This window comes from Myodes glareolus, chromosome X, assembly GCF_982192425.1.
Source record: "Myodes glareolus chromosome X, mMyoGla1.1, whole genome shotgun sequence".
NCBI classification, from domain to species: domain Eukaryota; kingdom Metazoa; phylum Chordata; class Mammalia; order Rodentia; family Cricetidae; genus Myodes; species Myodes glareolus.
Window position 1 is genome coordinate 29,032,831 of NC_142053.1, and position 9,821 is coordinate 29,042,651.

At 48.6% G+C, this 9,821-nt stretch overlaps 1 protein-coding gene across 1 annotated transcript; it reads right to left on the bottom strand.

Moving 5' to 3' along the window:
• Window positions 1-737: 737 nt before the first annotated feature.
• Window positions 738-4,294, bottom strand: LOC148117244 (uncharacterized). The gene is made up of 4 exons (XM_087902619.1): window positions 3,491-4,294; window positions 2,854-3,313; window positions 2,252-2,297; window positions 738-985 (listed from the first exon to the last, which is right to left on the bottom strand). The coding sequence occupies exons 1-4, from the start codon at window positions 3,570-3,572 to the stop codon at window positions 890-892; spliced, it is 684 nt and encodes a 227-aa protein (XP_087758745.1). The 5' UTR covers window positions 3,573-4,294; the 3' UTR covers window positions 738-889.
• Between the last annotated feature and the right edge of the window lie 5,527 nt (window positions 4,295-9,821).

Sequence of the window (9,821 nt, forward strand, 5' to 3'; positions counted from 1 at the left end):
TTGGGACCTGCAGGTTCACATAGGGAAAGAAGGCGTGTTCCTTCCTCATGTGCTGACGCACGGCTAGGGGTTCAACCTTGTTTACTAATATCATAGGACTGCTAGGAAGAAAAGACTCCTAAATCTTGAGTACCGAGGGTTCTCCGAGGCAGGTGACAAAATGCAGCAGAAGCCACAACAGTCAAGGTCTCTGAGCGCAGGTCTGGCTGGGAGGATATGTTCCCTGAGCCGGAATGGAAGAAAGGAGACAGAATCCTCCCTCTGCCTGGGTGGATGGCTTTGCCTCTCTCTTTCAAGCAGCAGGATTCTGGGCAGTGTGCCTCCTATTGCCCCGAAGGCACAGAGAGGGAGGGAAAGCACACACAGTGTTCTCATTCCCCCTGCAACCAACCTGGGAGACCTCTTTTGGAAGTTTCCAACAGAGCCCAAGGTGGGACTTACCAGAGTGTGGGTGGTAACAACCATGTCTAGAAACACAATGTCCTGCATTGGGGATTTGCCCTTTCTGCCCTTATAAAGAACTTGTCCTACAGTGATAAGGCCAGTTGACAAGTCCATGAAGCGGGGCAGAGAACCACGTAGGGTCAGCATGAAGCAGCCTGGCACCTGGAAGTCTTCCTCCCTTTGCAGCTTGCCCATGACACCCCGTGATTTAAATGCCATTTCTGGAATAGACTAGTATTGTTCAAATACTCATACCCCCAGTTTGGTAACCTCAGAAAACAATGGAGCCAACGTGCTGAGAATACACCTCTTTATTGCTGAAATAAATGCAGGGAAGGAAAGGTTGTCATGGCCATGGTGGGTGGCTCAGACATTAGGGGCAGGGGTAGGCTCCAGGAAATCTTGCTCCAGGACAGGGATGGCACTCAGTGCTACTCCGGAATCTTCAGGCATCGTTGTTCTCGGGTCCAGGGAATGTATCACACAGCACCAGCAGTCTAGTATTCCTCCGGTAAACGGCTCTCCTGTTCCTAAACCAATCCTGCAAGCAGAAGACAGGGCTGTTTTACTACACTGAACTGTATCATGGCTGAAGAGCGCATGCTGGAACTTCGTATACTGGCTCAACTTGGCTAACATTTTATGACATATTTGGAACCCGTCCCGGGCCTGGTGTACGCTAGGTGTGTCTCTAGCACCGAGCTAGTCTCCTAGCAAAGCTCCAAATCTTTGACTGCCTAGAAACTCCATGTTTATTATGTAACCCCAAGAAGGGCTGAAGAAGTACCTCAAGTGTATACTGACTGCTCAGAAGGCTGGAAACAACATGTTTCTTTCTCACTGAAACACTAAAAACACCCCCTGAGTATCCCGTGGGGACACACGTAAGCCACACCCAGACCTTCAACTAAGGAACAGACCAGGAATATTGCCGCTTCTCTCCATCAATTGATATTTTTTGGTTGTGGGCCTACCCTTTAAAGACCTACCTCTCTCTCCAGCCCACATCAATTGGTATTTTTAATGCATTCTTTCAGGAAAGGATGCATACCTAGCTTGTGGTTTCCTGATGGTCCCTGCAGGATCAAAAATTATTAAGAAGACTTCTCTTGGACCCCTGAGGATACATAAAGGCCTGAGGCAGTCTGTCAACGTTTCCACCACGCTAGCATTTGTTAGTTTCCAGAATGCAGATTTTATGAGACAAAGGGCACTTCTTCCGGCTCTGCTTCCGTCTTAGCCTCCCAGCACAGTGACTACTGGCCTTTTCCCTCGTGGGCATGTGGTCTGGAAAAGCCAGGGGTGCTTGGAATGCTGATCAGAGTGCACACGCATCACCAGCAAAGGCAGGCAAAGGTGCTAAGAGCAGTTTGAGGTCTCTGGGCCCAGTACTGGTTCAGAACTAAGCTAGGCCTCTGCCACTAGAGCCTAGAGCGAGGAGAAGTCTGAGAAAGGGGTTTCTGAGACATGCAGTGTGACAGAGCTGAAGGTGGGCAAGAACGTGGTCTCATCACTTAGGTGAGGCACGTGGGCTGCAGTCTCTAGAAGATCATGGAGAACACAGTCCGTCCGTGTTCTCCGCGGGGCAGACAAAGCACCTTGAAATCTCAGTGTTTCAGGTGTCCAGCTGGACATGTCCTACCTGAGAAAATGGAGGTCTGGTGTCTTCCTGAACCTAGCCTGGCTGTGTATTGCTCTGGCATCCTTGGGATGCAATTTCAGGGTCCCACTCTGCTCCTACCCATCTTCTAGGCAGAAACATCACAAGATATGAAGCCCTTCCAAAAGTATACTTTAGAATACTGACCTGCACGTCGGCTTCTGGCACACCCAGCCATCTTGCAAGATCCTTCCTGAAGTGAAAAGATTTCAACATTTAGGCTTTGGTTAGAAATGAAGGATATACGGACATGTGCCACGTGCTTTTTAAACGCTTAGGTCCACACTATTGTGTGTGCACATGTGTACACACACACTATTCTTCATACTTTCTTTGAGACTAGCTTTTAGCAACAACTTTCCTTCAGGGACCACAATTAAGGGTAATCCCCCAAACACAGATTCCTAGTCGATGTACTTAACATAGAAAACTGAAGGCAGAGCCTGTACGATGAAAAAGTCTTAGCAAAATCTTAAACTGAGATGGGATCCGTCCCACACATTTTCCCAGCCACACCTTCAGCTTCTTTCTCCTATTTAAAGACTCATTTAGGACAAACATTGATTAAATGTCCCACTCACGTGTCCCTTAAACGCGTAAAATGCACATCCCCCTACTCCAGAAACCAGTATCTCATGGAGGATCAGGGCAGGGTGGTTATATTTCTTGAGGACCCCAGAGAGCTAGGGAAAGCGTGGGCTAAGACACAGCGCCAAAAACCCAGCCGCCTAGCAGGACAAAGCGCTTACCTCATCCGCAAGCTGGGGTGGCGATTCTCTTGGAAAAGCCGCTCCAGATCCTGCAGCTGAGACAGGGTGAATCTGGTGCGGCGCTTGACAGGCAGCCTTTCCCCAGTCTGGGGACTCTGGGTGCCCTCAGGCATTGCCGCCGCCTCTTGCTGAGGCTGCTCTTGATCCACGCTGGCGCCATGGCCACCTTCCTCATGGACTGGGTTGTCCACGGGGCCAGCACTACCAGCGCCAGCCTGTCCTCCTCCCATTTCTTTTTCTTGGATTTCTCCCTCCTCTCCCTCTTCTGTGGCTTCCTGAGCAAGACTGCACTGAGCAGGCTCTTCTTGAGCAAGCTTGCCTTCAGCAAGTTCGCCCGGAGCAACTTCGCCCCCATCAAGCTCCCCCTGAGCGGGCCCGCTCTGCTCAAGCCCTTTCTCGCCTCTTTCCTCTCCAGCCTTCAAGACCATTGCATTCCCACCTGAAAGAGAGAAAAATCACAAAGATAAAGGTCTGAGCATCGCGGTCCAGGGACCATTGGAAGGCCTGGAGAGGAGCCACAGGCAGAGCTGGGTAACCGAAGCCCATGGCCACTGGCTTTTCCACCAGATTTCTTTCCTGGCCCCCGCCAGAATCCCGTCGGAACCAGTTTACTGACCATGCTGTTGTTCCTGGTCCCCATCAGCTCCCAGATCCTGCATCCCGTTGAAAATGTTGGAGCAGTCTTGGCGAGTCTCCATTCCGGGAATCTTTCGATCAGGCCGCAGTCCTGCAGACTCAAAAGCCGCCTCTCACAGGTCTGGCGCCAGACGAAATGAACTGCTCTGGCGCTTAACCCGGAAGGGCTGTCTTCTCGGGCCTCCACCAAATTACAGTGTGTCCAATCACACAATCTGTCCTGCCCAGGCTCAGTGGCGGTGGGTTTGTCCTCTGCCTAAGCAGAAGCGGTTTAGGGTTGCAAAGGACAGGAGGACATAAAAGGAAATACAGCGAGTCTCGGTGGCGGGGATGCAGAACCTGTGACTCCAAGTTGCCTCTGGACTTTAAATTCCGACACAGGGTGCAAGTAACACAGAGATCTTCTCATGTTCAGCATGTCTTTGAACCCGTCTAAATCTTTTTAGAAAATTATGCAAATGTCATTCAACCAAAATGACAAAGACGCATCCCTTAATAAAGTGGCACGAATTAGACTCCATCATTTATGTGCCAAACAGTGGGTTGGCCAGGTGTACACACTCATTTTGGTCCCTACCTCAGTCTAATGTGATGGCAAATATGTGGGAAGGCCAGGCAAGAGCCTCCCGAGAGACTGTGTTCTCAAAGGGCTGAGTTCCAGCAGTGTTCCAAGTTCGTTCTGATGGAGATCTTTCTCTACCTAGCTGGGCTTGTCCCAAGGGCCTATGGTTACCCAAAGACATCTCTGGGCACCGTAAATCGGCCTTGGTCTCTGGCTCCAAACTCGTCTCACTGCCATGAAGTTTACAGATGGGAGGAGCAAGCAATTCTGATGCAGTCTATACAAAGTAGCATTGCAGGAGACAGGGAAATTGGGAAAAAGTTAGAGAAACTCCCCAGATAGGTGACATTATCCAAATTTAAAAAGGCCACCGAGCTCTGTCATTTAGTGGATTTTGTTTTTAAAGGAATCACAGCGGCAGCGATAGGTGACATTCCCGAAATTTAAACAGCCACTGAGCTCTGTCATTTAGTGGATTCTGTTTTTAAAGGATCACGGCGGCAGTGTCTGGCGAGTGCCTGGGGTAATTGTTAGGAGGCGGCTTAGTTCTCTGGGAAAGCTTAGGCTGAGACACTGGATGCCCATGTCCGCATGGTCCGGCCCACACCGAGGAGATGATGTGCCTTGTTCATCTGGCTCTACCCCCCTCCCACCACATCCCCGCTGTTCATCCTTCACTTTGCCAGTTGTTGATCCTTGTCTGGTAGCCACCAGCCACTGGGTGCCCCTGCGCCCCCTGACATTTCCTACATCCCACATGCTTTTAATTTTCTTCTCTCTTCCTTCTCACAGCTCCCTAGAAGCAGCAGCAACTATTCCGCCTGCCCTGCTTTTCTTCCTGTTCTCTTGTCTCCAGCGTCTCTGTGAAAGGCTTTCCTGAAACACCGAAGAGGGAGGCTTTCTTAGAGACAGTGTTTACCTACTCTCTCAGTTAGCTGCTGTAGAAGCTAGGCTATATTAGGGGACAATAGTGCCACATGTGCTTGCTTGCTTTCTTTTCTTTTTTCTTTTTTTGACCCAAATTTGAAGTTATATTCATTAAATACTGACCAGGATGATAGACATTGTTCAGGCCTACACCTGAGATTCCCAGAGTATGGCGCAAAATTCCACCAGTCAGAGGGGTGCAGTGGCAAACCCCACTAGACGATGGGGGTCCACCTTTGTCCAATCAGGAGAAGCCTACTTCCCATTATCCTTCCCTGCGTATGAACCTCCCACCTACATGTGATCCAGACTTCCTGAGGAGTTAGGGCAACCAAACTTCCTCACAGAGGTAAAAACGCATAGCTTTTTATCTGACAGGAGCCCCCAGCATTCCAGCAGGTACTTTCTTGAAGGAATTGGTGCCTGGCTGGCCAGCCGACTCTCTGGCTGGGAGCCCTGCCCTTATCAGTGTGAGATAGTGTCGCTGTAGGACTGGGCTCCAGAGCCTCTCTTTCTCAATCTTAGTGCTCCTGATTTGGCTCTTTCAACCTCACCCTCCATCTTAGCCCTAACTTCGCTGCACCATATGCGAGCAACTTGCAAATGTGAACATGGGTGCTTTTTCTTCCCTACGGTCAGAAACCTAACTCGTGCCTCGATCCCAGCCTTGGATTCTGAGATTCATTCCCCAAGATGCTGCCCCCAGGGTTTGGGAGAAGCAGATAAGCAATCATGCATCCAGGGCGCCCCTGAGTCTGTTCATTTCATCCTCTTTCTGCAGAGTTCACAGGATCCCGGGTGTGTTCTTTTTTTCTGGTAGTTTTCTCCCAGGGCTTAGCAAAGGAGTGAGGTGGGTGGATTTCACTCTCTCAACCGGGAGTCAGCACCCTGAAAGATGGGTGCTTGCTGTGTAACCCAGAGCAGCTGCCTAGTGCACTGTTGAGGAATGTAGGCTAGGACAGAGGCGACTTGAGCCAGGTCCTCAAAAGCTCATCTGTATATTTGGGCCTTGGTAAAGGTTGGTCCCATTTAAGTGTTTGGAGGGAGGCTGTGTTTGGGAGATTAAATTGGATCCTTGGGTCAGTAGAAGGCCATAATGGGACTAAGAGACAACATCATCAAGGAAGCAGAATCTGGATGCTATCCATCTGTCACAACAGAGGGTGAGTGGTAGATATTCCCTAGACCTCATAACTGCTCAGGTGAGGAGGTATGGAGGTCTCAGAGGTCCACAACCATAGACACATTCCTGTACAAAGTTTAACTCTTGGAGGACTACACTTTCTGGGTCCCTTGAGGACAGGCCTTTGCACCCCCACTTGATCTGTTTTGCACTCTTGTGGTTGGTTGAAAACAGGAACAACCTGTTGTTTTCAGCAATGTTTCTAAGGATATTTACCCCTAAGCCATTGAGTTACGGTGATGAGCTTCCTGTTTTTGCTGGTTCAGCCTCCCCTGCTCAGGGCTGTATATACTTTGTGAGAAAGTAGACTAAAGGTTTATCTGCAGAGCCTGTAGTTGTGTTGTGTGTTAATCCTGACATCCCTTGCTCAGAAGAACTACAGTTGCCATGCTGGTGCGGTACCACTGACCCGACCCTGGCAGCTAATGTTGCATTTGCTGGTGTTCAGTTGGTCATGAGTTATTACAAACCTCAACAAATGAATATGGCTTGAAAAAATGAATGGATCTCTGTGTGTCTCTCTGTATCTGTTGGTCTTTCTCTGTCTTTGTTTTTCCTCTCTCTCCCTCTTCCCACATTCCCACCTCTCTCTCTCTCTCTTTCTCTCTCTCTCTCTCTCTCTCTCTCTCTCTCTCTCTCTCTCTGTGTGTGTGTGTGTGTGTGTGTGTGTTCTCTTCTTCTGGGAACATAGAGCATCATGTTGGAACAAATGAACAAGATCCTGGGTGAGGAGGAGCTTGGTGGTGGTGAGTCCTCTGAATCTCTTTATCTTCCCATTCATGACAACCCAGCCTTTGGTCTAGTTTCCCAGTCCGAGTCTACAGGGTATGGTAACTAGTTGTTGGGGAGCCTGGGGAAGGAGTGTTAAAGCTTATCCCCACAAGAATTCATAGCGTGCTGGTAGATGTCCACCTGCCATGGAGAGTGGGATTGCTCAAGGTCTGTGGAGTGGAGGTCAGTCCATGGTGCCACTCTGACATCTTTGACGTGGGTTGCGGGTACAAGATGAAGGGTCACATCTTGGCTTAGGAGGCTCCCCATTTCTCTTGTTCATATGCTGTGACAAAGTAGGTGCAGGTGGCACAGCTTTGCTCTTCTGTTTAAGCCATGGATTCTTGTACCGCAGGGATTTGCGGTTGAGAGTCCCACAACAGGGTCTCAATCCCTCTGAGTGTTAATCAGCAGGACTCCTTTATGGGAAGACCCATGTATACTTTACCTCTGTTGGGGGCTCTACCATGCCGCCTTTCCAGCATGTATCTGTTTAAGTAAGTTTCTACTCTATTGCATGTATCTATTTTAGTAAGTTTCTACTCTATTAGGTTTCTATACTACCCCCCAAATGCGTTTTGGCTTTCTCCCCTCCCCTCCCCCACTTGATCCTCCCATTGCAGCCCTTATCCATAAATATTTGTTTTAGTTCCTTTTCCTAACAAGGTTTATATGTTCCCTCTAGTCCTTTATTCTACACTCACATTCTTGGCAGAGAAAATGAACCCATTACTGTACTCCTAGACAACATTGCCGCAGCCAGAGCAGCCTGGATAGCCAAGATTGGGGGGGGGGGTGCCGGGATTGAGACACGGAGCCTTTTTTTCAGGTGGAAGGACAGCAACCTTTATTTTGCCCAGCAACATTTTATACCTCTACTCCTTCTGTGGAGACCCACCAGCCAGAAAGAACACAAACATCCTTGTCAATTACAGACCACAAGGAAGTTCCCTGGCCGGTCAGAGGGAGTGAGGGTAGCTGGATCACAACAAGCATCATTTGAAAGGTTTCATCCAGGACTCCATTCTTCGTTGTTAGCTTCATCTTGCGGTAAGAGAGCTGTGTGGCTTATGACTGGAAGGGAAACAGGAACCTTTATGCTAGGCTCTCATCATTTTTAGAGACGAGTTGCTTACTGAAGCCAGGACAACAAAAAAATATTCCCTTGCATGGGAGGTTGACCCCCTCATGAATGAGGATGCCAAAAATATCTTAGGCATAAGCAGAAGCATCAGGGACTGTGACTACAGGCTGTAGAAAAGCATGCATTAGTTACCTGGAAACCACTCTCTGAGGAGAGCTACCCTATCACAGCAGCATCCCCTTCCGATAGAAGGCTGGAAGTGAGGAGGTGGTTACTCACCTCCTCCTGAAGCTCTCTTACGTTGATTTCATTTTAAGTTGGTCCAGGATTTCTGCTGGCACTATGCTATCCTGCCTGTTGAAGAGGTGGAGCAAATTGATCCCACAGAACCCCAGGGGAGAGGGTTTCGTGTGTGTGTGTGTGTGTGTGTGTGTGTGTGTGTGTGTGTGTGTGTGTGTGTGTTGAGACGGTTTCTCTGTGTCGCAGCTCTGGCTGTCCTAGAACTCACTCTATAGACCAGGCTGGCTTTGAACTTCCAGAGATCCATCTGCCTCTCAAGTGCTGGGACTAAAGGCTTGTGCACCACCAACCGGCTAAGGATTCCGTCTTCTCTTTAGTTCACCTGTGGCTGGAATATCCCTTAGGTAATGGGGAACCCTGGTTACAAGAGGGCATTTTTAACTATAATATCATTCTTAAATTAGACCTGTTCTGTAGGAGGGGAGGAAATGGGTTGAAAATCACTGTGTTCAGCTTTTCTTTTAGTTAAGAACCACCCCTGGAAAGCCTTTCCATCCCCTGAGAATTCTGTGCTTCCCACAGCCTTCTAGTCTCTATCCACACGTCTGTCTCTTCTGCAGCCCCCTCAGTCCTCAGGAAATCTAGTCCCCACTTGCAGGGGTGAATGGAAGGAAATTTGGAGCAGAATTCTTTCATCTCTCATTTTTTTTTCTTCTCAGAGCTAAGAGATAAGACAGGCCATGGGCAACTAAACAGCAGATGCAGACTTTTAGAAAATTTCCTAAGCTCTATGATTTGGCCTGGAAAGATGTGATGTTACTTCTAGGACAAACTTAGACCCCATTTGAGGGGGAAAACTCAGGGGGACATTTGAGGAGAATATTGAAGGTTTAAACTACAAGGGAGCCAAGAACCCGGGGCTCCCGATTTATATTGTCATTGAAAACTGACTTCCCTTATACTTGAGACTCAGTATTTACTCCAGAGTGTCAACAGATGAAGGCTGCTGCACAGGCCGGCTAAGACCAACAAAGTAAAATTTGGGGGGAGGGGATCACCTAGATTATGGGGGGATTCATGCCCAGTCACATCAGTGAGGGCAAACCCTTTATTAGGCTTCTCCTTTTATCCTTGCTAACAGAAGACAGAACACAGGGCGCTTCTGTGTCGCCAATTCCTCGCTACTGGAAGACAAAACAGGACACTTCTGTGTCATCGATAAAGGAAGGAGTGACTAGTCTAACCGGTCATTCCTTTCCTTGGAGTCAGCGAGAAGGGGAAGATAAGGAGAAAATTCGAAGGGCACTCTGGAGGACAAAGAAGATGCGGGAGGCATTCTGATATATGTTCCTTTTGTCTCACAAAGGATCAAGATTGCTCCGGCCTGTATCAGTTAGACAGAATGCCTGATGTTTCTCTGCACTCGAGCCTGGTCTAAAATTAAGACTAAAGGATTTTGAAAGTGACCTCTAATGGGAGCTATCAATTAAAACATTATATTATCCTAAAACTTAATCCCTATAAGAGAGAGGGCAAGTAAGTTT